The sequence below is a fragment of the Amblyraja radiata genome, chromosome 18 (genome assembly GCF_010909765.2).
Source record: "Amblyraja radiata isolate CabotCenter1 chromosome 18, sAmbRad1.1.pri, whole genome shotgun sequence".
Taxonomy (NCBI): domain Eukaryota; kingdom Metazoa; phylum Chordata; class Chondrichthyes; order Rajiformes; family Rajidae; genus Amblyraja; species Amblyraja radiata.
In genome coordinates this window covers 47624802-47652232 of record NC_045973.1, presented here as the reverse complement: position 1 = coordinate 47652232, position 27431 = coordinate 47624802, and the positions used below count along the sequence as shown (strand labels likewise).

Genomic DNA, 27431 nt, shown 5'->3' with positions numbered 1-27431 from the left:
AGCTTGTGCCGTCACTGAGCAAGATCAGCACTTTCCACATACTCCTCAATGTCCTTAATTCAAATGCATTTTGATCTCTGCTTTGAATATATTGCTGAATCTGCTCCCATGTCTTCTTATCGTGTGACAGTGGACTTCAAATTCAATTTTCTCCCCAAACTTGTGTTTCAGGAATAAAATATTTAATGTATAAAATGTTTTTCTCTTGTCATAGCATTGGTGACATCTGCTCTAGAATAATCACCAATGAACCAACTTATCAAACAAAGTACATTCCGATTCAGCAAACTTTATTAAGCCATAAAGTAAAAACAACGATGTGCTCAGAATAAAGATATTATTTATGCTTTTTAGGTTTCTTGGCACACTCTGTTTGCTTTTTCTCCTCTGGCTCTATTGCTGGCTGCCAATTCAATGGATGACTACGATACATAGGCCACGGAGGGAGAGTTAGCTGAAAAGTAAAAGACTAGAGTTAACTAACAAAAATACCAACTGTTGAACTGAATAGTTAGCAAAATCAACGTGATATTTCATTAAATAAAGCTGAACATAAATAATTGTAAGTACTTCTTACCAATGAGACACACACACAAAAACAATATTTTTTACTAAATGCGAAGAGACCATAAAAAGTTGATTTTTGCAGCTTGTTGGCCAACCAAATCACTTTGTTAATAAACAAAAATTATAATTTTTTTAAGTCAAATTGCAACAAGCATACTAATTACAATGAGAAAATGTATTTAACTTACCAAGCATGAAATGGCAAAACCAGCCAGAACTATGTAAACAGTCCATCCAAACTGCTCAATTATGTAACCATAAATGAAGCCAATAATCTATTAAAGAAAATGAATACTGTAATTCCAACTCAAAATTCAAGATAATCTTTAAAAAAAAAATAATATACTTACAGCAGATGCGATAATTACTCGTTGAAAAGTTTGTTCTGCTAACTGTTGTCCCTTATAGTCCTGCAAGTAAAACAGTTATATTAGGTTCAACAATGAATACAGATGCTCTTCGACTTACGATATTTCAACTTTATGATGGTGCAAAAGCAATATACATTCAATAGAAACCGTACTTTGAATTTTGATCTTTTCCCGGGCTAGTGAAATACAGTACGATACTCTCGTGATGCTGGGCTTGTTCATTATTGCTCACCATGGATTGTATGCGTGTAAATACTTTATATATATATATATATATGTATACCCGAGATCAGCTTCAGTGGGTGATGGCCACCGTTCATAACCTCGCCAATCAGCCGTGCTAATCCCCTGATAACTGTCCCTTTCCCTTATTTTCATTTTAAGTAAACGATGATCTTTAAGACCAATGATCTACGCAGATTTAAACGATTACGTTGTCCTGAGCTGGATCGAGCATGGTAAATGTTAGATGAGAAACGTGCTTGTGGGGGAAGTTGATGGAAGTGAGCCAGTACGAGAGTCTCAGCATCCAGAACAACTTGTGCAGACAGCGGAGCTCTGGCGCCGACTACGTACAACACGGATAGACAGTCGCTGCTATTAAATATAAACTTGTGGCGACCGCTTTCGCTGGACACCTGTGCTTTTAAAAAAATTAATTAAAAAATCTGCTTCAAATAAATATCTGAAGACAGGAACCTCTCTTGGCCACCACCAGACACTGCGGACGGACACTAAAGGTTAGGTGTATTAAATGCATTTTCAATTTACGATATTTTCGATTTACGATGGATTTATCGGAACATAACCCCATCGTATGTTGAGGAGCACCTGTAAGCCATGACAATCAATGGTTGCATTTATAATAATTCTTCTGTTCTTGCTCCCTTGGCAGTGCAGTTTAACAGAGACAAAGTCGATGAATAGTCACATATATACAATTATTAATATCTCATCTTGACCACTTCCAGTCTGCATTGTATTTAAATGAGCGTAAAAACGCTACCCTATAATCGCTAGAATTACTCGCCACCTCACCATTCTCCTCTGCTCCAAGCCACCAAGTTTTGTTCCAATAGGTGGAAGATTACAAAAGTTATGAAGGTTTTTTTAAAATCAGCAGATTGGTCTTCGCGCCTGTCAGTCACCATGAAGGTAATGTCCCTTCTGGCACCCGCTGAAGAATAAATCCCCAGAGGCGGGGCAGAGTCCGTGAGCCCGTCCAAGAAGCCGCCGAGAATAAAGCTGAAGCAGTGTGGGCTCTGTTCCGCGGGCGGGGGCGGGCTGTGTTCCGCGGGCGGGGCGGGAGCTTTGAGCGCGACAGGCGCTGGGGACGGGAGCAGCTGTGTGAGTCCAGAGCCAGGTCCTGGAGCCAGGAGTGCTTTTGGAGCCGGGGCCCGGTGAGCACGCGCCCCCTCCCCTCCCCCACGCGCGCCCCCTCCCCTCCCCCACGCGCGCCCCCTCCCTTCTCCCACGCGCGCCCCTTCCCTCCCCACACACACACCCACCAGCCCCCTTGAAGCCAACCGCCTCCCCTGGCTGCAGGAAGTTTCCCGCCTGAAGCCGTCCCCCGGCTAAACACTCCCGCCATTGCATTGGGGAAACAGGTAAGTGGTGGAATATTGCATTGGGGAATGGGTTGCATTGGGGGACCAGGCCTCCCGTGTGACTGGACCCAGTGGGTCCCACTTAGTCTAGTTCTAAATTAAAATTAACTTTTTGAACTTTATTATTTCAACAGCAACTACACACTGGTCAGTATTTATTCCCATGCCATGTTGAGAAACAGATTCCGATCTTTATCTTACTGCTACTTGAGACTTTACCACATTTACATTAATTTCAACAATGACTACTGCAAACCTTCAGAGTTAGAATCACAAAGCAATGGGAGAGACCCAACAGCCTATCAAACGTCTATCTATATTACTTTCATTTTACAGTTATCAGCCTATATTCTTCCATGTAATGGAGTTAAGTGCTAATTTACATTGCATTTGAATGTTAAGGGCATGCATGCTTCCACCACCACCTTGAGCAGAACATTACAGATTGCAATCAACCATTGCGTGACAAAAATATTTAAAAATCTACAAATCCCATTTAAAATGTCCCAATCTGGATTTTAAATCCAGGTCTTCTGGTTGTTGATACCTCTGCTAATGGGGAAAGCTTCTCACTATCTATCTCATCCAAGATTTTCATAATTCTGTATACATCAATCAGGTTTCCCCTCAGCTTTCTCTGAACTAAGGATTTAGCTCACCCAAAGAAAAGAAGATAGACAGAAAAAACTGGAGTAACTCAGCAGGTCAGGCAGCATCTCTAGAGAAAAGGAATAAGTAAAGTTTCAGGTCCAGAAATGTAAACTAATCCTATCTGCCTCCATGTGATCTGTAATTTCTCTATGTACCTGTCGAGGTGCCACAATGTTGCTATTGTATCAGCTTCCATCACCTCCATTGGTAGCAGTTACAGGCACATACCATACTCCATGTTAAAAACAAATCCCCCAATCATCTTATAGCTATGCCCACCTAAAATGTCACCTATCCATGGTCTCTCTAGAGATGCTGCCCGACAGTTATCCCAGCACTTTAGGTCCTTTTATGCCCTCCGACACTTGTTATTTTCAGACTGGGAAAAAAATCCGAGTACATCTGAGATTCTCATCATTTTATACATTTCTATCAAATCGCATCTCAGTCGCCAACGCTCTATAGAAAAGAATCCAAGTTTGTCCATTCTCTCCTTATCGCTAATATTCTATAATCCTCTCCAAGGTCTTCACGTACTTGTAATGCAGTGTGTACCATGCACGATATTCCAGATCTGGCCTAAACAAAGTTTTGTACAGCTGCAATTCCCACAGTCTGCAAAGATTATATATTTTTTCTCCACAAAACCTCCAAAACAATGTTTATGCATTTCCTCCATTCTCTTGTAATCTCTTGCCGTGACAGAGCTCAGAGTTGAATGATTGGTTTGGAGCTCAGGTATGAATGATATAACCACTCAGGGAAACCAGCAATGTATGTTGAGCATGGTGATGTTCGCCTGGGAAAACAGGGACCTTTCTTCAGATGTCTTCTACATGAATGCTCTGACTTCTGGGAATTTTTTTTGTTATTTTGCTCCAGATCTTGGCATCTCATGATGCGGCTTACCATCCAGTGATATGAATGGGAACAATATCTTGTGGAAATGTGTTGCTGTTTGGATGCCAATTCAAAAGTGGCGAAAAAGCTTTCTAACATACTTCAGTATATGTGACAATAATAAGTCTGTTTCAAGCAATCGCAACTCATCCATGCCAACTAAGAAAGTAGTTCTGTTTATCTGCATTTGGTCCCCATCCTTCTAAACATTTCCTATCCATGCACCTGTCCAAATGCTTTTTAAACAGTGTAATTGTACCCGCCTCTACAACTTCCTCTGGCAGATAATTCCACACGCACCATGTTAAAAAGTTGCACACTGGGTTTCCTTTAAATATTTTACATTTCACCTTAAATCTATATTCTCTGGTTTTATATTTCCAAAACCTGAGAAAAAGGCTGACATTCATCTCTGAATGTACCCAAGCCCCCCACCCCTCTGCACCATACCCCAGGTAAAAATACTCCAGCTTATTCAGTCTCTCCTTATAACTCAAGTCTCCAAGTCCCAGTTACATCCTCATAAACCTTTTCTGCACCCTTTCCAGCTTAATGATATTCTTCCTATAGTCGAGCAACCAGAACTACACACAATACTCTCACAATGTGGTCTAACTAAATACATAACAAAATCAATATTCTCCAAGTTCAATTCCATCTGCTATTTCTTGGTCCACTTTCCCCAGTTGAAGTAGATTTATCTAATTTTCTAATTCAAAATCTACACTTGTCAGCTTATTATAAGCAGATCCATGGAAATAAAATGTCTCAACTTTTTGATTTTGAAATATGCTGTTAAGTGTAATTTTTTCAGCTTTAAGCTTACTTTTCATTATACTGCAATGCAATGTTCCCATTACTTGCAAAAACACTGCATTAAAAAAAAAGTCAACATAATTTTTACTATACTTCACTTAGTTTTAAGGGGCAGCTGTCGGTAAGTGAAGGACAAAACTGTTCACAGTTTGATGATGAGAGATAAGGAGGAAGTACTCTTGTACTAGACAGGCTATTTCCATCTGTAATTACTGATCGATATGAACATTTTTGATGTAAACATAGAAACATAGAAAGTAGGTGCGAGAGTAGACCACCAGGTCCGTCGAGCCCGCACCGCCATTCGCTCATGGCTGAACACTAAACAGACACACTTACCCACAAACAGTACACAAGACACAGAACACAAGACACTACCCTCCCCTTTATACCGCTATCACCCCTCTCCACCCCAAGAACCGCGTAAAAAAAAAAAATATATATATATTTAAATTATAACATTATCAAGGGTCATTGGAAACAGATAAAAATGTAATCAATTCCTATCTGCAGTCATCCGAGGTGACTGGATTGATTTAAAGAGAAAATACCGTCAATACCGCGAGTATGGTTCACTCACACCATATTGTGGGGATAAGGGTCAGATTTTTACGCTGCAAACTAATGCGACAAACCCAAACCTGATGGTCTTTCTCCATCGTGTTCCCCTTGCATGAGATATATCGTGGTCCGTTTTCTAATCCTCATACACAGAAAGTCAAAGCTTCATTCTGCTCAGTTCACACTAGCTGCGCCGCCACCATCACTGACTCTCCACCAACCCAAACACACGCTGCCTATGACAACACGGTTCTATTCCGTTTACGTTACAATACAACAAACACCTCTCTCTCATCGTCATTAACGGTTGTAGAAGATGTCGACCCCGATTTTTGATCTGTATGTTCCGAGCTGACTTGAAAACTACAAATATATGCAGCACAAAATCGGCATGTCCACGGCAGGGTTTATACTCCGCATCGAGCACCTTCTGAGCCTATTTGATTTGCTTCCCCTTCCCTGTCTAACTTTCCTTCCAAATGTATCTTCGAAGAGAAGGGGCTTCTCCAATGTGCAAATCTCCCGTGATCGACTGGAATGGCTCTCTGGGCGGCCTTATGGTGTTGGAGTGAGCTGCACGTTCACTGGGTTGGTTTAAGAGAGAAAACGCTGTCAATTGACGCGAATATGCTTCAATCGCACCATATCGTGGGGATGAGGGCCGGATGTTTACGGTGCAGACTAATGCAACAAACCCAAACCTAAGATAGACGCAAAATGCTGGAGTAACTCAACGGGACGGGCAGCATCTTTGGAGAAAGGGAATGGGTGACGTTTCGGGTCGAGACCCTTCTTCAAACCTAGACTCGATGGCCTTTCCCCCATCGTTTTTCCCTTGTATTTAAGAGATAATACGAATACTAGCCCGTTTGCTAATCGTTATACACAGAAAGTCAGAGGGACAGAAGTTTCCCTCACTCGAGGCCAGGCCGCCTCGTCCTATCCACAGGCCACAGCCTGAGCCTCGAGTATTTCTCCTCCTCCTCCTCTTCCCTCTTACCATGTGAGTAGGGAGCGATTTAAAGTAGGAAATCATCTTTTAGGCCTCTTCGCCAGCGACCCCGCTGTCTCTGCACTCGCAGCCCGTCCACCCACGACCTCCTCCTCCTCCCGCTGCCGCCGCTAAGATCCTATAGGCTCCTTGGCCTTAAGGAGACGCAATCATTCCCCACCTGTCCCTCCCCCTTCCCCGCACAAGGCCCCCTCGCCTTAGCAACCAGCCCGCCTGCCCAACTAACTAACACCCGCACACCCAACAAATGATAAAACATAACAACCACCAACTCCCAGCCTGCGATAAATCTAAAGTGACATACCATCGCTTCTTTAGATTTATTGCACGGTCACGGATGATTCAGGCAGTGAGTTAGACGGCCCGCGCAGCTGAGGACTGCCTGTCCTGTCCCATGTTGAGTTGGCAGTTGGCTGCTGTTCATTCAAAACTTCCCGAATAAAGTAGGTAAAGTCTTTCTGTGTTTTTAAATGTTTTTTTTGTGTTGGTGCCGGGCAAGTTATCTTCTGCACGATCACAGCCGACGTTGATTTTCATCCACAGGATGGTTCCCTGCATCAACTTTCTTTGGATTACTCAGCCAACTTGTGCATCGTGGCTTGGTTCGGCAACTTGAGCGCCCAGGAGTGGAAAAGACTGCAAAAAGTTGTCAACACTGCCCATCCCGCTCCAAAATAACTATAATTTTAACTTTTTTTATTCTTTATAAAGTATGACGGATGCCTAGCAAAGTCGGTTTTCGTGGCAGTGTTGTGCTCTCACCAAGATTGTGGAAGTAAATTGCAGTTATTTAACGGAAAGTGTAGTAACTAATTACAACATTCTTTGGAGTGGTGCAATTCATAGGATGAGAACGATCATGTTCTACATTGTTATGTTAAAGATTTCGCCGTTTTAGCTCAATAGGAATGTTTGAATGTTTTCTTTTTATGAACACATGAATTACTGTGTAATCTCCTAAATTGTTACTGGGGATAAATTGACATGACATGCATAGTCATCCCCAAAACAAAATAAAATAAAAGCAGGAGTAGGTTACTGTGTCCCTCAAGTCTGCCCTGCCACTCGATATGATCACAGCTGAACTATGATGACCTCAACTCTTCTGTGTCAGTTCCCCATGACTCACAATTCCTTCTTCTTTCACATATTTGCTCACCTCCACCTTAAATATATCTAATGGTCTGACCTCCACCATGCTCAGGGGCAGAGAATTCCAGATATTCACTGCTATCTGGGAGAATACATTTCTCCACACCTCGGGCACCTCATGACTGGATCCTTATTCTGCAGCCATGTCCCTATGTTCATGACTTTCCCACTTGTTAAAACATTTCAACATCTATCCCAAAGATACTAGAGGAGGATATTATACTCATCTAGTCTTTGATCTATCCTGTGAAGCCCTCGTATGATTTTATATGTTTGAATAAGGTCACCTCTTATTCGTCAAATCTCCAAAGAACATAGATCTAAACTGTTCAAGAAGGAACTGCAGATGCTGGAAAATCGAAGGTACACAAAAATGCTGGAGAAACTCAGCGGGTGCAACAGCATCTATGGAGCGAAGGAAATAGGCAACGTTTCGGGCCGAAAAGATCTAAACTGTTTAGCCTCTTAATTGAACAATTCGCTCATCCCACAACTTTATTGCCTTCCCCCACAGTGGGAAACATTGATTCTGCTGTGTGGGGTTGTTCATTTTAAATTCTATCGTGTATTGTGTTCTTTTTATTTGTATGGCTGTATGGTCATTCAAATCTCACTGTACCAATTGGTGCATGTGATAATAAATGTCTCTTAAACTCTTGAACTCTTAGCTTAGTGGTTTGCCTTTGGAGTATCAAGTATGTTTAATTGTCAGGGAACAATGAAATTCTTGCTTGCTGCAGGGTTACAATAGGCTTAACGCAACAAATAAATATACAATAACCAATAGCACAACGGCACGGTGGCACAGCGGTAGAGCCCCCGAGACCTGGGTTTGATCCGGACTACTGGTGGAGTGTGTACGTTCTCCGTGTGACCTGCTTTGGTTTCTCCAAGATCTTCGGGTTCCTCCCACACTCCCAAAGACGTACAGGTTTGTAGGCTAATGGGCTTGATATAATTATAAAAAATTGTCCCTAGTGTCTAGGGTAGTGTTAATGTGCAAGGATCGCTGGTCGGAGCCTGTTTCAATGCTGTATCTGTAAACTAAACTAAACAATGAATATTTAAGAAGGAACTGCAGATGCTGGAAAATCGAAGGTAGGCAAAAATGCCTGATGAAGGGTTTCGACCCTAAACGTTGCCTATTTCCTTCACTCCATAGATGTTGCCTCACCCGCTGAGTTTCTCCAGCATTTTTGTCTAAACAATAAATATAGTTATACTAGATAACCACACCATAATAGTACAAAGCAAAGTATAGTGCAACCTAAACAAGCTGCATAATATATCGTTGCTGAGGTAGGGATGTGGTTAGGGTTGTGCACTGTGGTTCAAGATGGTTGATGGGAAGAAGCTGTTCTTGAACCTGGAGGTCATAGTTCTCAAGCTCCTGTACCTTCTTTCCATGATAACAGCTAGATGAGAATGTGGTGAAGGTGCTCTGGGTCTGATGATATTACCTGCCTTTTTGAGATCCTGTAGATCCCTGTGAAGGTGGGGATGTCTGTACCTGTAATACCTGCAATGTCTACCATTCTCTGCAGCTTTTTTCATTCTTGGGCATTTGGGTTATTGAACCAGGCCATGATGTAATCAGTCAGTATGCTACCTACCTTCCACCTGTGGATTTCTTTTGTGTATTTGGTGAAGCATTTGGTAGAGCATTTGAGACTGATGTTCGGCAGCTGTGGCGGGGCCTGAATGCAATCACCTCCTACAAGGCGAAATCAGGAGGCAGCACACACGTCAGCGAAACATCACTCCCTGACCAGCTCAATGCGTTTTACGCACGCTTTGATGGGGAGAGCACTGATGCGTCTTCTCGAGCCCCCATTCGCTGTGATGGTATTTCGGTCACGGTCACAGAGGTCGACGTCAGAAAATCCTTCAGAGGGGTGAACCCTCAGAAAACGCCTGGTCCTGATGGCATACCCGGTCTTGTTCTAAAAACCTGTGCGGACCAACTGGCTGGAGTTTTTATGGACATTTTCAACCTCTCACTTCTGAGGTCTGAGGTTCCCACCTGCTTTAAAAGGGCATCAATTATACCGGTGTCAAGAAGAGCAAGGTGACGTGCTTCAATGACTAACGTCGGTGGTGATGAAGTGCTTTGAGAGGTTGATCATGGTGCAAATCAACTCCTACCTCGACAAAAATCTGGACCCACTGCAGTTCACTTACCGCCACAACAGATCAACGGTGGATGCGATCTCGATGGCTCTCCACTCCTCTTTGGACCATTTGGACAACAAAAACTCATATGTCAGGCTGTTATTCATTGACTATAGCTCGGCATTTAACACAATCATCCCCTCCAAGCTGGTTACCAAACTCTCAGAACTGGGTCTCTGCACATCTCTCTGCAATTGGATCCTCAACTTCCTCATTCACAGACCGTTCGTATTAATGGAGAGAGCATGCTGACCGGTTGGATCGTGGCTTGGTTCGGCAACTTGAGCGCCCAGGAGTGGAAAAGGCTGCAAAAAGTTGTCAACACTGCCCAGTCCATCATCGGCTCTGACCTCCCTACCATCGAGGGGATCCATCGCAGTCGCGGCCCCAAAAAGGCTGCCAGCATCATCAAGGATCCACACCATCCTGGCCACTCACTCATCTCCCCGCTGCCTTCAGGTAGAAGGTACAGGAGCCTGAAATCTGCAACATGCAGATTCAGGAATAGCTCTTCCCCCCAGCCATCAGGCTATCAAACTCAACTCTAACAAAACTCTGATCATTAATAGCCCATAGCACTTTTTTTATCTGTTTATTTATGTGTGTGTATATATATATATTCATTGGTATATGGTCACACTGATCTGTTCTGTATTTATTTATGCCTACTATATTCTGTTGTGTTGAAGCAAAGCAAGAATTTCATTTCCTATCTGGGACACATGACAATAAACTCTCTCGACTTTCTCTTCCGAAATCAAGATTATTGCTCTGGCACGTTTCAGTTACTTTATCGATCTTCCTCCTGTACTCTGACTTATCATCACCCATTATTCATCTAACCACAGTGGTATTGTCGGTGAATTTAAAGAGGCTGTTGGAACTATGTCTGGCTACACAGTCATGAGTATAGAGAGAATAGAGCAGGGACTGAGAACATAGCGTTCTTGATTAGTACAGGTGTCAGAAGTTATGGGGAGAGGGCAGGAGAATGGGTTTAGGAGCGAGAGATAGATAAGCTATGATTGAATGGCGTAGTAGACTTAATGGCCCAAATCGACTAACACTTATGACCTTATGACAGCCGTGAGGTGCCCTTGAGCTGATGGTCACCAAGGAGGAATTGTTGCCAATTCATACTGATTGCGATCTGCCGGTGAGGAATTCATAATGTCAAAAGTGATAGGAGCAGAATTAGCCCATTCGGCCCATCAAGTCTAATCCGCCATTCAATCATGGCTGATCTATCTCTCCCTCCTAACCCCATTCTCTTGTCATCTCCCCATAATCCCTGACACCCAAATTAATCAAGAATCTATCTATCTCTGCCATAAAAATATCCATTGACATGGCCTCCACAGCCTTCTGTGGCCAAGAATTCCGCAGTTTCACCACCCTCTGACTAAATAAATTATTCCACATCTCCTTCCGAAAGGAACGTCCTTTAATTCTGAGTCTATGACTTCCAAGACTCCCAATCTCACATGTTTCAATGATGTTCCCCCTCATCCTTCTAAATTCCAGTAAGTACAGGCCCAGTGGAATCAAATGCTCATCACATGTTAACTCACTCATTCCTGGGATCATTCTTGTAAACCTCTACTGGACCCTCTCCGGAGCCAGCACATCCTTCCTCAGATTTGGGGCCCAGAATTGTTCACAATACTCCAAATATGGCCTGACGAGTCCCTTATAGAGCCTCAGCACTACATCCCTGTGTTTGTATTCTAGTCCTCCTGAAATAAGCATTGTGTTTGCATTCCTTACTACCAATTTGACTTGCAAACAAACGTTTTGGCAATCCTGCACCAGCACTCGCAAGTTCCTTTGCACATCCAATTTCTAGATCCTCTCCCCATTTAGAAAATAGTCTACTACCAAAATGCATGACTCCACACTTTGCTATACTGTAATTCCATCTGCCACTTCTCTGCCCACTTTCCCAACCTATCCCAGTCCTTCTGCAGAGTCCCTAGTTTCTCTATAGGGAGGTTTCACGGCAGTCGGGTCACGACCCATGACCCGTAATGTTGCTACGCTACGCCAAGTGGAGTACACGCGATAAACTGCAGGTAAGCACTTACCATTATTTCCAGCGTAGCGGGCCCGTTAAAACCCGCTGTAATTGTCAATTTTTGAGCTGTAAATAATTATGGAAATCTGGATAAGCGTGTGAGACATTTAGCCTACTTCAGAATTCCAAAAGTGAGGAGAAATTATGGTAGATAGAAGCGAGAGCTGAAGGGACAACAACAGCGAGAGTGCTTGGCGAACATTGGCCGTTTGCTCACTGCATTTCATCAACTAAGGCATTATTTGTGTTTTTTCTTGATTCCTTTGGCATCTAAAAAGTGATAAATCTGGCTGTAAATTTTTTAAATCGCCCTTGGTTCTCAAGTGGGTTTTTACATACAAAATGAAAACACATCTGAAGAAAAATTTTACAGCCAGATTTATCACTTCTGAGACTTTTTAGATACCAAAAGAATCAAGAAAAACCACGAATAATGCCTTACTGGTGATGAAATGCAGTGAGCAAACGCGATAATTCCCAATATTTTCAATTGCGATATCTGCACAGCCAATGTTCACCAAGCACTTTAGCTGCTGTGGTCCCTTCAGCTCTTGCTTCTCTTTACCTTCATTTCACTTCACTTTTGGAATTCTGAAGTTGGGTACATGTCTCTCACACTTACCCCGACTTCCACAAATTTTTTCAGCGCAAAAATTCAACATTTTGGCGTTTTTTAACAGGTAGGAAAGTACGCGTTTCTTGCATTAATAACATATACCGGAAGTTACGGATGTCCTCCAGATGGATTGAGCGGCTCCGTGCATCAAGCCCTATGACCCAGTGACCTTACGTGCAACCCCCCTATACTACCTGCCCCTACACCTATTTTCATATAATCTGCAAAGTTGGCCACAGAGCCTTCCATCCCCTCATCCAAATCATTAGTATACAACGTGAAGAGTAGCGGTCCCAGCACAGACCCCTGCAGGACTCCACCACTCACTGGTAGCCAACCAGAAAAAGCTCAGTTTATTGCCACTTTTAGCCTTCTGCCATCCAGCCAACTTGCTATCCATGCTGGTATCTCCCCTTTGATACTATAGACTCTCATCTTCCTTAGCAGCCTCACGTGTGGCACCTTCTTATCAAAGGCTCCCTGCAAATGGTAAATATCCACTGGCTCTCCTTTGTCTGTCCTGCTATTTGCTTCTTCAAGGAATTCCAGCAGATTCGTCAGGCAAGATCTCCCCCTCACAAAACCATGCTAACTTCATCCTATTTTGTCATGAACTTCTAACTGTAACCTCATCCTTCACATTGTTACATTAGCATTAAATCCCCTGGTACCATTCTAGAGAGTTTTGAACAATTTCAATCAATGGGTTCTGCAGCCACTTATTTTGAAAACCTTGGGTCAGACTAGCTGGTCCACGAGTTAGTCTGCCTTTAACCCATTGAGTATCTATAATACATTAGCACTTGGGATTGTGTTTTTTTTTTACAAGTTCCTCTCCATTACTTGAAATTAGAACATTTGTTAATTTACAAATATACTTGAACTGTCCTCTATCATGAAGACTTTTATTTATTTAACATATCTACCATTTCTTTATTGCCAGTTAGTAATTCACCAGCCCCATTGTCATGAGATTCCACATCTACCTTAGCCTCCTTCTACCTATTTATATATTTAGAGAAGCTCTTACTATTTGCTGACAGTGTGTAGTTCGAGGGACTGCAACAAAGTTTCACCAGGGTTGTAAGATTTTTCCCCATGATTAAACAGAGTGGATCTATATCTCCAGTGAATGAAAGGTGGTTCTATTGAAACATTCAGAATTCTTAACAAGCTCCATGAGGAACTACGGTTTTGATGTTTTCCCTCGGGCACAGTCTCAAAATAAGAGGTTGGCCTGATATGAGAAGAAATGTCTTCACGTAGACCATTTAAATCTTCGGAATTCTCTATCGAAAAGAGCAGTGGAGGCGCAGTCACTGAGTTTATTTTACAGCTTTGGATATTAAACGAATCAGGACATGTGTAAAGGATTAACAGTGTTATTGAATGGCTGATTTGATGAGAGGATCTGAATTAGCTGGTTCTGCTTTTGTTTCTTATGTTATTATATGGTGTTCCATCACTCATTTCGTCAAGTCAAGAGAGTTTATTGTCATGTGTGTCCCAGATAGGACAATTAAATTCTTGCTTGCTGCAGCACAACAGCGTATTGTAAGCATACAGAACAGTTCAGTGTGTCTATATGGCATAGACCATATATATACACATAAATAAACAGATAAAGTGTAATAGGCTGTTATAGTTCAGAGTTTGTTTGATGACGAGTTTAATAGCCTGATGGTTGTGGGGAAGTAGCTGTTCCTGAACCTGGATGTACCAGATTTCAGGCTCCTGTACCTTCTACCTGATGGCAACGGAGAGATGAGTGTGTGGCCAGGATGATGTGGGTCCTTAATGATGTTGGCAGCCTTTTTGAGGCAGCGACTGCGATAGATCACTTCGTTGGTGGGGAGGTCAGAGCCGATGATGGACTGGGCAGTGTTCACAACTTTCTGCATTCTTTTCTGCTCCTGGACGCTCAAGTTGCCGAACCAAGCCATGATGCAACCAGTCAGCATGCTGTGCACCTGTAGAAATTCGAGAGAGTCCTCTTTGACATACCAACTCTCCATAATCTTCTCAGGAAGTAGAGGCGCTGATGTGCTTTCTTTATAGTTGCATCAGTGTGCTGGGACCAGGAAAGATCTTCGGAAATATGCACACCCAGGAATTTGAAGTTCTTGACCCTTTCCACCATCGTCCCGTTGATATAAATGGGTTTGTGGGTCCCTATCCTACCCCTTCCAAAGTCCACAATCAGTTCCTTGGTTTTGCTGGTGTTGAGAGCCAGGTTATTGTGCTGGCACCATTTGGTCAATCGGTCGATCTCACCTCTATACTCTGACTCATCACCATCAGTGATTTGTCCCACAACAGTGGTGTCGTCAGCGAACCTGATGAAGGAGTTTGCACTATGTCCGGCTACACAGTCATAAGTAAAGAGTGAGTACAGCAGGGGGCTGAGCACGCAGCCTTGAGGTGCTCCCGTGCTGTTTGTTATCGAGGATGACACATTTTCACCAATATGGACAGACTGTGGTCTGTGGTAGAGGAAGTCGAGGATCCAATTGCAGAGGGATGCGCAGAGACCCAGATCTGAGACTTGGTAACCAGCTTGGAGGGGATGATGGTGTTAAACGCCGAGCTGTAGTCAATGAATAACAGCCTGACATATGAGTTTTTGTTTCCAGTAAATTGGAAAGATTATGTACCACCAGAAGTCCTTAAAAAAATCCCACATTTCAGAAGAGTGACTTTTCTGTTTTTGCAGCAACTTCATTAATAATGTTTCTCGCTGTATTATGCAGTATTAATTTCGAATGAAGTAACAACTGAATGTTTATACTTGCTAAAGAAAATAAGAGGAATTTGTTTGCTTCATTCTCCAGATGTGAAGGCTCAGGACTTCAATCACAACAGAATATCAAAATGTCATTCAGAAAAGGTATGCAAGAGTTGATATTATAAATATATCAAGAAACATAAATCGTGAATTAGCCATCCCTTGTGCCTATTATTGTTGGTGTTTGCCTCCATGACACATAATCTATGGTGTTATGATGTGTACGGACATGGCTGATTAGAGCAGGCTGGGCTTGGTAGTTCCTGCCACACAAGTGACAGAGATCAGGGGATGTTATGGCATCAGTGGTCCTGCTGAATGGATAAAATGGTCTAGTGGAACTGTGTATATAGAGAGATGGTGTATTTGCACCCGAATACACAGCATTGGACCATGCTGTATTCAGCACTGCTGGCCCTCCCATCCACACTTGTTTGAGCTGGATGTGGTGGCTTGACCCTCTGCTCAGGATGTTAGCTGGGGATGGATGGACCTTGGTCTTCTGTCAAAGCATGAAGCTTTTTTTTGCATTTTTTCTCATTGATAGAGCCTTTAGGAACTACTGCAAGTAACATAATTAAAAAGATTTAAAATACCAGAAAGGAGAGTTACATCCAAAAATATGAAAACAAATTAATTAGATTAATTAAAAGAAAACACTGGGTTTGCATGTTGTCTAGATCAAAAATCCCTATTGAAATAAACGGGGTCCGATCCTATGCAAGGTCTTTGAAGAGAAAAATGCTTCAAGTCAAGTAAATTGTCGCTAGTGTGTAGGATAGTGCTAATGTACTGGGGTCATAGCTGGTCGGCGCAGACTCAGTGGGCCGAAGGGCCTGTTTCCATGCTGTATCTATAAAGTTAATGTATTTTCATCGGAAACATGGAAATGAAGCTTTGTGCCCTTATGTTCACTGCAACGTGAATTGTATAATTAATTGATCATTAATCGGGCGCATTGTTGCTTAGCATTGATGAAATATTATTTGATAAATTAGCGTGTTATTCATTCTCTTGTCACCTTTGCTGGAATGTTCACATGGAAATCCAGGAAGTCTCATCAAGTTTGGGTATGATTGAATCACAGTTTAAAAGCCTGTTGGTAAGAGTTCATGAGTAAGGGCTGGAGGGATGTTGGTATCTGTCAAACCCTGTTTCTGCACACAGATCAAAGAGGGCATTGGTGCGAGGAGGAAGATAAATTGAGTGAAATGTGGAGAAATTCATTTATTTATTTTTTTCTTTTACAGTTCACATCCTGGTGATCTTGCTTGTTGCAATAGTGTTTTTGATAGTTGTACGGCATAATCTAATTAATGTGCATGATCTTTTAAACAAGGATAACTCGGGTAAGTAACAACATTTACTGATACTCTGCATTCCTGCTCAGCTTGGCATTTTGCATGTGTCCGGATTTCGGTTATACCACTAACTCCAGAGTTCTAATTTTTAGAGGTTTATCTGTTAAATTATAATCTTCCCTCCAACAGAAGTACCATTTATTAATAATAAATATTATACAACTTAAGTGTGATGTTTTTTTTAGTACAGGTCCACCACGATTTTCTGGCACCCTTGGTTCCAGAGCCTTTCTGGATTATCCATTTTGACGGACCAGCAGAGGCCATGGCCTTGGATAGCCGGGATACTGGCAACAAAGTCGGCTGTGGGTACGGTTCTGTCGCCTCCAGCCAGGCCAGAGTTCTAGAGCGCTGGTCGCAGGGGGAAAATTCAACCCGCTGATTGGTGCTGCTGTCCCAATGAGGTTGAGATCGGTGGGCTCACCCAGCCTCAGTGCCAGTTTCGGGGGGACCTGCAGGGGAGGGATTTTGGCCAGATTTAAAAGAGGGGTGGCAGACCACCAGTTGCCGGAAAATCGGAGGTGGACCTGTATTACGTTCTCTTGAAGCAATATTTGCACTGCTTACCTGGCTGACACAGCAAGGGGAAAATATGGTTCAATCTATTTTATTATAGGAATATTGTCCGTAATTGAACATTTGAATGACCAAATTTAAAATTCATAAATCTTTATGTTTAAAAAATGATTTAACTTCAATAAGTGGAAAATTAAAATTCTGAGTCATTTTACAATCATTTGTGCATGAGCTATCCTTTTGCGTTGGATTCCCATTGCTTTATAAATGAATCCTCAAATTAATTTTTCTTTGAAAAATTCATTTAGAGCAGGAATTGCAATCCATTCACTGAGAATAAGAACCTATAGTTGCTCTCTAAAAACTACCATTAAAGATTTTTAAAACGTCACCTTTGTATGTAGTAAATTACTTCCTCCTAATTTTCGCATTTAATATTGTAGAATATGATAGAGTACAAACGGATGACTTTTTGAGAATTACAGAAGAGAGGACTGGTGAAGAGATTCCAATTCTGATCCCTGCTGTTGAAGAGCGACTGGGAGGTGTAATAGCAGCTATCAACAGTATATATAGTAACACCAGATCAAATGTGGTATTTTATATAATTACTACAAATGACACAATGAGTCACTTAAGGTGAACATGATTATCAAATAATTGCAAATATCAATCAATCTTCTTCATATTTTCCGTACCTTCTCTAATCTGACTCCAGAATGGAACGTTCGTAATTATTCTTTTCATCTGATTTAGCTCTTGGCTTCAGAGACGAGAACTGATGAATATTAAGTATAAAATTCTAGAATTTGACCTGCGTATTTTGAAAGGCAAAGTCCCAAGCGACGATGATTCACCTGAAGTAAAATCAGTGAGTACCCCGTTTTGAGTGTTTGTGTGGGTTAAAGTGCAGCATAGATGAGCATTTGTCCCTTTGTGCTAGGCCTTAATCTTTGGAAGATTTATTGAAGATCCAGAAACTGTAAATTATGTGTTTTGGTTCTGACGAATGGTCTTTAATCAGAAACATTAACTCTGCTTCTCATCGACCGGATTACTTATTGAGTGATTCCAGCATTATCTGCTTTTATTTATCTTCAATAAACATTTCAAATAGTCTGTCCTCCTTGCTGAACACAATGAAATTTTACTTTTCAAATTCAGCATATGTATTGTTCATTTCCTTTTTCAGTTGCTAACATATTTGTCAACATCAGACAGTAATCTGAATCATAAGAACTTACTATATTTAAAAGAAAATTCATTTTCTTCACATCGTTTACCAAGTACTCTAAATCTGGAGCTATTGCTACTGACCCTCTTGAATACAGTTTTTCCATATTCACTCTTTGTGAATTTTGTTTAATTTTGAACATATTATTAACCATCCTGTGTTCCATGAACAAATGTAGCTTTTCCAGACCTTCCACAAAATCAAAGTCTCTCAACTCTGGTACCATTCGTGTAAATCTTTCTTGAACCGGCCCCAAGCTCTTGAAATCCTCCCTGTATCGCAGTGGAAAAAGAATGGAGAAAATCCTGCACCTTAGAGCAGGCCATTGTTTTATAATAGTTAATCATATCTTTCCAGATTTTATATTAAATACCTTTATTTTATCTTAAAGTTTGTGTCTTTTTTTCATACATTTTTCAATCGCATCATTACCTTCAAAGATGTGTTCATGCCTTCCACATCAGTATTTTGATAACTGAAAATGACAAATAAGACAAACATACAACATACAATATCTCAATAATTTCTGACAAATTTAATAGTGAAAGATATTTTTATGATGTCTGAAATTAAACCATTACAGCAGTTTGTTTTGATAATCTCAGATATTTTTATTAAATGCATTTGAAAGAAAAATTAAAACTTTTATCTTGCTTGGTAACTTTCATTGTTTTAGTTGACATTTGCAAGATTCTACCTTCCGATGTTGATTTCTGGCACAGCGAAAGCCATTTACCTGGATGATGACGTGATAGTACAAGGTAATCTTTTATTGCTTCAATTTTAAACTATGTACTTATGACATGCGGAGTTGTGTAGAGGAATTATGTTTTCCATAATTTAGTGAAGTGCTCAATAATGTGCACTAACTTTCTAGTTTGAGCTTTCTGTTATATTTATTTATTATTATTTATTTCCAACAATCAACAATTCATGGCATTAATTGGGAGGTTCATTCTAGTTTTATTCTATTTTTATTGAAATCTCTATGCCCAGCACTATCTGTAAACTAACAAGCCTGAAAATTAATTAATCATGGACAAGACAGCTTTTCAAAATTCAATGCATGAAGCACTTTTGAGACATTAGAGCCTAACACAACACTATGTATTTATTTCTCTCTTATATTCGTTGCATTAGGAGACATCCGCGAACTTTATGACACTGAACTAAAGCCAGGTCATGCTGCTGCTTTTTCTGAAGATTGTGAAATATCTTCCAAGGTGCTGGTCAGAGGTGCTGGAAGTCAGGTATTTTTTAATCTTGATAGAATTTGCTGTTAGCAGATACTGGACAAATATTCATATGATATTTGATATAAGTAAGGAGAGTGGAGTATATTCAGGATTATGTCGTTTCATGAGCTTTGAGTGCGCCATCTTGAAAAAATAAAGCATTCAATATAAAAAGCTAAAATAAATTAGTATGGATATCAGTTATCCAAGAGATCAGTTTATCCCCCACCATAAGATTTTCTGATCCCCAGCTCTTCCAAAAGTATTTACATAACTTGTAAATTAGAGTAGGCTCATAACAAGTATTAACTTTACCCCTAATGAGGTGTTTACACTGGGTGAAGAAAAGAAAGCAGAATGTACTGGAGACACAACAGATCAGGCAGCAACAATGCTCTAGTTTAGTTTATTATTGTCACATATACCGAGGTACAGTGGAAAGCTTTTGGTTGCGTGCTATCCAGTCAAAGAAAAGACTATGCATGAATAGAATGAAGCTATCCACAGGGTACAGATAAAGGGTACAACATTTAGTGCAAGATTTAACATTGAAATCCGATAAAGTTCGATTAAAGATAGTTCAGAAGTCTCCAGAGGTCAGGACTGCACCCTAGCTGATGAAAGGACTGTTTAGTTGTCTAATAACAGCTGGGAAGAAACTGTTCCTGAATCTGGAGGTATGCATCTTCAACCTTCTGTTACTCTTGCCTGATGAGAGAGGGGAGAAGAGGAAGTGAAGTGAAGAAGAGAAGAGGGTGAGACTGAAATCACTACATTTCAAATAAAATAACCCACAAGAAATGTTAACTCTTATGTTTTCTAGAACACATATTTGGGCTTCCTTGATTATAAAAAGGAAACAATTAGAAAACTTGGTATGAAGGCAGGCACATGCTCCTTCAATCCTGGTGTCTTTGTAGCAAATCTTACAGAATGGAAACAACAAAACATCACAGAACAGCTTGAAAAATGGATGGAAATCAATGTGGTGTAAGTTTCTAATAATTACAATGTAAGCATATCAATCTTCATGGAAATATTTATTTGCTGTTAAACTAACCTTTCCTTATTTTCAGGTTAAAGCAGAAGTATTGCAGCACAATAGATGAACAATGTAGGAAGGAACTGCAGATGTTGGTTTACACCAAAGATAGACACAAATGCTGGAGTAACTCAGTGGGACGGGCAGCATCTCTGGATAGAAAGAATGGGTGATGTTTTGGGTCGAAACCATTCTTCATTCTTCTATCTATTCCTTCTATCCAGCAATGCTGCCTGTCCTGCTGAATTACTCCAGCATTTTGTGTCTATAATAGATGAACAGGGAAGTTTGCAGTGTAAGAATAACAGAAAATTACAAATAAACTATTTTCATAATCATGGCAATTCTTAAGTCCTTCAATTTTTAAGTATTTATATTTTATTCTCAAATGTTCTGCATTTTATTTTTTTAATTCATACATGAAATATGGTCTATTGCCCATTTCTAATTGACTTTGAATGTGATAAACTGCTGAGGGATCCCATGAAGGATGAATGGCTATTAATTAACCATTTCCCGGGTGTTATCCTGGTGATGACGATGAAAAGGCAAAAGGAGTCCAAGTCAGTCTCATGTGAGACAATGGGATGGTAACGTTCCCATAGGTTTGCTTTCCCTCTCTTTCTAGGAAGTGCACATCATGAGTTTCGAAGGTGCTTTTGAAAACTTGGTGAGTTACTATAATAGAGTTCTGTAAATGGAACTGCAGCAAGGGTGGAGGAAGGGATAGTTTATGTGGAGGATAGAGATCTGATCATGTGGGCTGCTTTGCCTTGATTGGTGAATACTGAGTGTTGTTGGTGTACCCATCTGGCTAAAGGGGAAGTATTTCTTCACACCTTTTTCTTAGTGTAAAGTGAGTTAGAAGGCGAGTCGCAGCAGAACACCGAGCAATCATACCCCCATTACTTAAATTTTCATTGCTGCAGGTAGATGACTACATAATTAAAGATCGTTATAAGTTATGGGTTATTTTACGCCTCAAGTCAAAAAAAAAAAAAAATTCAAATTACAGACTTTAATGGAATTGATTAATCGATGAAAAATGTCAGCATATCTTTGCAATCAGGAGTTAATAGCCACATCATTTATTTTCACAGGGAGAACTTGTATGGGGGTGCTCTGGCTGGTAGTGTTACGACACCACCTATGCTCTTGGTGTTCTATAAACAACACTCATCCATTGATCCATTGTGGCATGTCAGGCATCTTGGTAAGTTTAGTTTTATCAGAAATATTTTTCAAAACAATATATAAATATATATTGCAGTGTCTAATAATGGAAACCCAGTATTGCAGCTGAGAATAGACTGCATGGTTTAGGTTCATTACTGTTATGCGTGCCGAGGTGCAGTGAACAGCTTTGTTTTGCATGCTATCCAGTAAAATCAGATAATACTACACATAAATACAATCTCATGTAGAGCAAGGGGGAAGATACACAGTGCAGAATATAGTTCTCAACATTGTAGTGGATTAGTTCCGTACACAATGTTCAACATCCGCAATGGACTAGAGGTTATTAGGACAGTACGCTAGCTCATGGAAGCCATGCTGACATTTGTTTTTAAAAAAACACGCAAAGGTACCTTCCACTCCACAGTTACGAACAATGCCAGGACCCTCATGGGAATACAGTTCTGTTATCATCATTGGTGTACTCAGATGTTTTGAACTCAAAACAGTTGCACTGAGTGAGAACATGCACACCACTTTCTGGAGGACACACTGAAAAGGAATGCCAACTTCAGAGCTTCTCTTGACTTGCTTGTAACATCGCTTTGTCAGAGAGACAAGCAAAAGATGTACTTCTGATGGGAGCATTCGGACCCGCTAGATGTTTAAGAAAGATCTGCAGATGCTGGTAAAATCGAAGGTAGACACAAAATGCGGGAGAAACTCAGCAGGTTTCTCCAGGAGGCAGCATCTATGGAGAAGGAATTGCCGACGTTTCGGGTCGAGACCCTTCTTCAGACCTGCTAGGTCATTGTTGTGCAAGCGATCCAAGACAGACACTGAAAACATCTGGATTGAGCACCACCTAATCTTCCCTATTATGTCCATCAACCTGTTACTGAAACATCAGTGGCAACAGTAGTGTTGTCAAAAGATCAATGATGAAGCTTTCAAGGACCCCGTAAGGAGACCTGGGTTGATCCTGACCTTGGGTGTCCTCCCTGTGACCATGTGGGTTTTCTCGGGACTTCCAAAGATGTGCAGGTTTGTAGGTTAAATGGCCTGTAAAATATTCCATAGTATGTTGGATGGAACTAGTGTACAGGTGATTGATGATCAGCCTGGATTCAGTGGACCTAAGGGCCTGTTTCCACACAGTATCTAAACTAAACGGTGAGTTTGTGACTGAAACTCTTCAGCACAATATCATTTGTCTACCTCTGGGAAGAGGAGGATGTGTCTGGAAACCTTGGAGATGCCATAATTTCTCAAGATGGGAGGGTCCAGCTGTGGTAAGCAGGGGGCTCCCCTCCTCAGTCTCCTCAAATGCCGTCTTCCTGCGGCCTATGAATAGATTACCCAATTTCCGTGTAAATTCTATCTGGAGATACAGTGGACATAAACTTGACTGTTTCACAGTTCAAATTAAAATGCAGGAAGCAACACCAAACATTACACCTGACCTTTTTTTGACTGAAACATTTGACTCCACTAATTAGTGGGACTGTGGAACTGGAAAAATAATCCTTCACTTTACTTTTAATCCACACCAGCATGCAAATCTTGAATACTAACCAAAAGGCTTAACATTCAAGAGCTTATCAGTGTCCAATAAGGCCTCTTCCCATCACAATGCAACACCTCATCCTTGACAAACTTCTATGGAAATGGAGGCACCTCAGAACTGATGGGAGTGGCAAATGGCATTGGCAGAGGGCAAGCTCCAATAAATTGTTGACTTGCTACTTGAGGTATATGAGAGAATGGGTTTTACACTCTGTATTTGCAATACCAAGGTCTTCTGTCATCCTTCCCATTGACAAGGATTCACAAGACCGTTGAAAACATAGACCACTTTTGACATCTATAGAGCCATCCCTCTGTGACTGCAAATATCTATTAAATTCACCACCCCTTTCAATGTAAGCACAGCCTTTGGACAATTAAGGAAAAGGGTGTTTGAAGATAATGACCTCAGATCCAGCACAAAACCCGTGAAATCAGCCAGCAAGCAGTACGCTTCTGTAAGCTGGAAGACCGACAATGGCACCTAAATGCACTAAAAAAATATAAATGGTATTTATGCAGTTAGCAATGCTTTGGAATCCAAGATCAACATTAACATTTAGTTCCTATCTGCTACATTTTGGCAAGCTGCATCATTTGCATGCCTAACACCCTACTCTGAAACAGGCCAATGGACAGGGGAAAAAATGTCTGCAAATGTATTTGAAATAGGTATAGCCTATTCTCCAGAGAACATCTGCTCATAGCCATTTGAAGTGGTGGAGCTTCTGGATGGAATTAACATCTGGACCATGCACAGAGCACACAAAATTCCTGTGCGAGTGGCTTAAAAGCTGCGTAACCTCACATTATTTACCCACCCCACATGTGGATTTCCGCAGTTCCAACATGGACCTATTTAACCACCTCAGAACTCACAAATCTGTAGTGGAAGCAAGTTATTCTCAGTCTAAAAATCTATGAATAGAAAGAGTCTGAGAAACATGTTTTCAGATAGGATGTAATAGTAAGTCAGCACATTGACATTTTACTATATAATTTGATATAGGCTGATACCACAGGATTGCTTGCAGTTAAGGATCAAGGCAGATGTCAATAAAATGTCCATGTGAAAGCAGGCTCTGGATTGTTATCTATCTATATCTATCTATATTACTAAATCTCTGATCTTGACCGCTTTTGGCCTACTGTGCTGCGATTTCCGACAGAACACCGCCACCTACGGCCGTCATTTTTGGCCACCTCGCACATGGCCCCCCTCCGCCTTACGGGTGCGGAGGATTTTTTCCATCGATGGCAAATCAGAGAGATATTAATGTTTAAAAAAAATTAATCATTCTCTCTGCTGCCCCTGCTGGAGGGAGGGGGAGGGACTATAAAACCAGGAAGTGGTGTGCCTCACTCATTCTGTGCAAGATGGATGAAGCCAAGGGTCACGTCTCTCTAAGCTCTGAATAACACTGAACAAATGTCTACACAACTGTGAGTACCCTTAATGTGGTTTGAAAATGAAAATATGGTTTGTTTGAAGTAAAAAGGCACTGCCTGCAAATGGTTGTTTGGATGCTTTGGCTTGAAGTTGAAAGGCACTACTTACTGCAAATGGTGGCATGAAGTTGAAAGGCACTACTTACTGCAAATGGTGGCTTGGGAGTTTTGGCTTGAAATTGAAAGGCATTACTTACTGCACATGGGGGCTTGGGTGCTTTGGCTTGAATTTGAAAGGCACTACTTGCTGCAAATGGTGGCTTGGGTGCTTTGGCTTGAAGTTGAAAGGCGCTACTTACTGCAAATGGTGGCTTGGGTGCTTTGGCTTGAGGTTGAAAGGCATTACTTACTGCAAATGGTGGCATGAAGTTGAAAGGCACTACTTGCTGCAAATGGTGGCTTGAAATTGGAAGGCATTACTGCAATTGGTGGCTTGGGTGCTTTACCTTGAAGTTGAAAGGCACTATTTACTGCAAATGGTGGCTTGGGTGCTTTGGCTTGAGGTTGAAAGGCATTACTTACTGCAAATGGTGGCTTGGGTGCATGGCTTGAAATTGAAAGGCACTACCTACTGCAAATGGTGGCGGTGGATTTGGCTTGAAGTTGAAAGGCACTTCTTACTGCAAATGGTGGCTTGGGTGCTTTGGCTTGAGGTTGAAAAGCACTACTTACTGCAAATGGTGGCATGAAGTTGAAAGGCACTACTTACTGCAAATGGTGGCTTGGGTGCTTTGGCTTGAAGTTGAAAAGCACTACCTACTGCAAATGGTGGCGGTGGATTTGGCTTGAAGTTGAAAGGCACTTCTTACTGCAAATGGTGGCTTGGGTGCTTTGGCTTGAGGTTGAAAGGCACTACTTACTGCAAATGGTGGCATGAAGTTGAAAGGCACTACTTACTGCAAATGGTGGCTTGGGTGCTTTGGCTTGAGGTTGAAAGTCACTACTTACTGCAAATGGTGGCTTGGGTGCTTTGCTTGAAGTTGAAAGGCACTATTTACTGCAAATGGTGGCTTGGGTGCTTTGGCTTGAAGTTGAAAATCACTACTTACTGCAAATGGTGACTTGGGTGCTTTGCTTGAAGTTGAAAGGCACTACTTACTGCAAATGGTGGCTTGGGAGCTTTGGCTTGAAGTTTAAAAAAATCACCATTCTCTCCGCTGCACCTGCTGGAGGGAGGGGGAGCGACTATAAAACCATAAAGTGGTGTGCCTCACTCACTCTCTGCAAGATGGATGAAGCCAAGGGTCAATTCTCTCTGAGCTCTGAATGACACTGAACAAATGTCTATACAACTGTGAGTACCCTTAATGTGGTTTGAAAATGAAAATATGTTTTTTTTTAAATTTACTGCAAATGGCGGCTTGGGAGCTTTGCTTGAAGTTGAAAGGCACTATTTACTGCAAATGGTGGCAGGTGATTTGGCTTGAAGTTGAAAGGCACTTCTTACTGCAAATGGTGGCGGGTGCTTTGGCTTGAAGTTGAAAGGCACTACTTACTGCAAATGGTGGCAGGTGATTTGGCGAAGTTGAAAGGCACTACTTACTGCAAATGGTGGCTTGGGTGCTTTGCTTGAAGTTGAAAGGCACTATTTACTCCAAATGGTGGCTTGGGTGCTTTGCTTGAAGATGAAAGGCACTACTTACTGCAAATGGTGGCATGAGGTTGAAAGGAACTACTTACTGCAAATGGTGATAATGAAAACATGGTTTGTTTGAACTAAAAAGGCACTGCCTGCAAATGGTTGTTTGGATGCTTTGGCTTGAAGTTGAAAGGAACTACTTACTGCAAATGGTGGCATGAAGTTGAAAGGCACTACTTACTGCAAATGGTGATTGGGTGCTTTGGCTTGAAGTTGAAATGCACTATTTACTGCAAATGGTGGCTTGGGTGCTTTGGTTTAAAGTTCAAAATGCACTACTTACTGCAAATGGTGGCTTGGGAGCTTTGGCTTGAAGTTTAAACAAATCACCATTCTCTCTGCTGCACCTGCTGGAGGGAGGGGGAGGGACTATAAAACCAGGAAGTGGTGTGCCTCACTCAATCTCTGCAAGATGGATGAAGCCAAGGGTCACGTCTCTCTGAGCTCTGAATAACACTGAACAAATGTCTACACAGCTGTGAGTACCCTTAATGTGGTATAAACCAAGTCTATCCAGTCTTTCTTCATAAGACAGTCCTGACATCCCAGGAATCAGTCTGGTGAACCTTCTCTGCACTCCCTCTATGGCAATAATGTCCTTCCTCAGATTTGGAGACCAAAACTGTACGCAATACTCCAGGTGTGGTCTCACCAAGACCCTGTACAACTGCAGTAGAACCTCCCTGCTCCTATACTCAAATCCTTTTGCTATGAAAGCTAACATACCATTCGCTTTCTTCACTGCCTGCTGCACCTGCATGCCTACTTTCAATGACTGGTGTACCATGACACCCAGGTCTCGCTGCATCTCCCCTTTTCCTAGTCGGCCACCATTTAGATAATAATCTGCTTTCCTGTTTTTGCCACCAAAATGGATAACCTCACATTTATCCACATTATACTGCATCTGCCAAACATTTGCCCACTCA

General features: G+C 41.4%; 2 protein-coding genes across 6 annotated transcripts in view; one reads left to right on the top strand and one right to left on the bottom strand.

Moving 5' to 3' along the window:
* Nucleotides 1-269: 269 nt before the first annotated feature.
* spcs1 (signal peptidase complex subunit 1) lies at nt 270-6674 on the bottom strand. Its single transcript, XM_033037313.1, has 4 exons — nt 6474-6674; nt 918-977; nt 756-842; nt 270-454 (listed from the first exon to the last, which is right to left on the bottom strand). Exons 1-4 carry the CDS (start codon nt 6507-6509, stop codon nt 338-340), a joined length of 300 nt encoding a protein of 99 aa, XP_032893204.1. The 5' UTR covers nt 6510-6674; the 3' UTR covers nt 270-337.
* A 117-nt stretch (nt 6675-6791) lies between these two features.
* The window catches only part of glt8d1 (glycosyltransferase 8 domain containing 1), a 33461-nt gene continuing 12821 nt past the window's right edge, over nt 6792-27431 (top strand). Inside the window, exons 1-9 of one of the 5 annotated variants that reach the window (XM_033037308.1) lie at nt 6799-6928; nt 15331-15386; nt 16535-16633; nt 17605-17800; nt 17918-18032; nt 19072-19156; nt 19536-19645; nt 20454-20620; nt 21773-21885. In XM_033037308.1, the coding sequence (XP_032893199.1) occupies nt 15371-15386; nt 16535-16633; nt 17605-17800; nt 17918-18032; nt 19072-19156; nt 19536-19645; nt 20454-20620; nt 21773-21885 (901 nt within the window). In that variant the 5' untranslated portion in view covers nt 6799-6928; nt 15331-15370. Of the gene's footprint in view, nt 6933-15330; nt 15387-16534; nt 16634-17604; nt 17801-17917; nt 18033-19071; nt 19157-19535; nt 19646-20453; nt 20621-21772; nt 21886-27431 lie in introns of all 5 variants that reach the window. The other 4 variants (XM_033037310.1, XM_033037309.1, XM_033037311.1 and 1 more) reach the window with 4 other exon arrangements.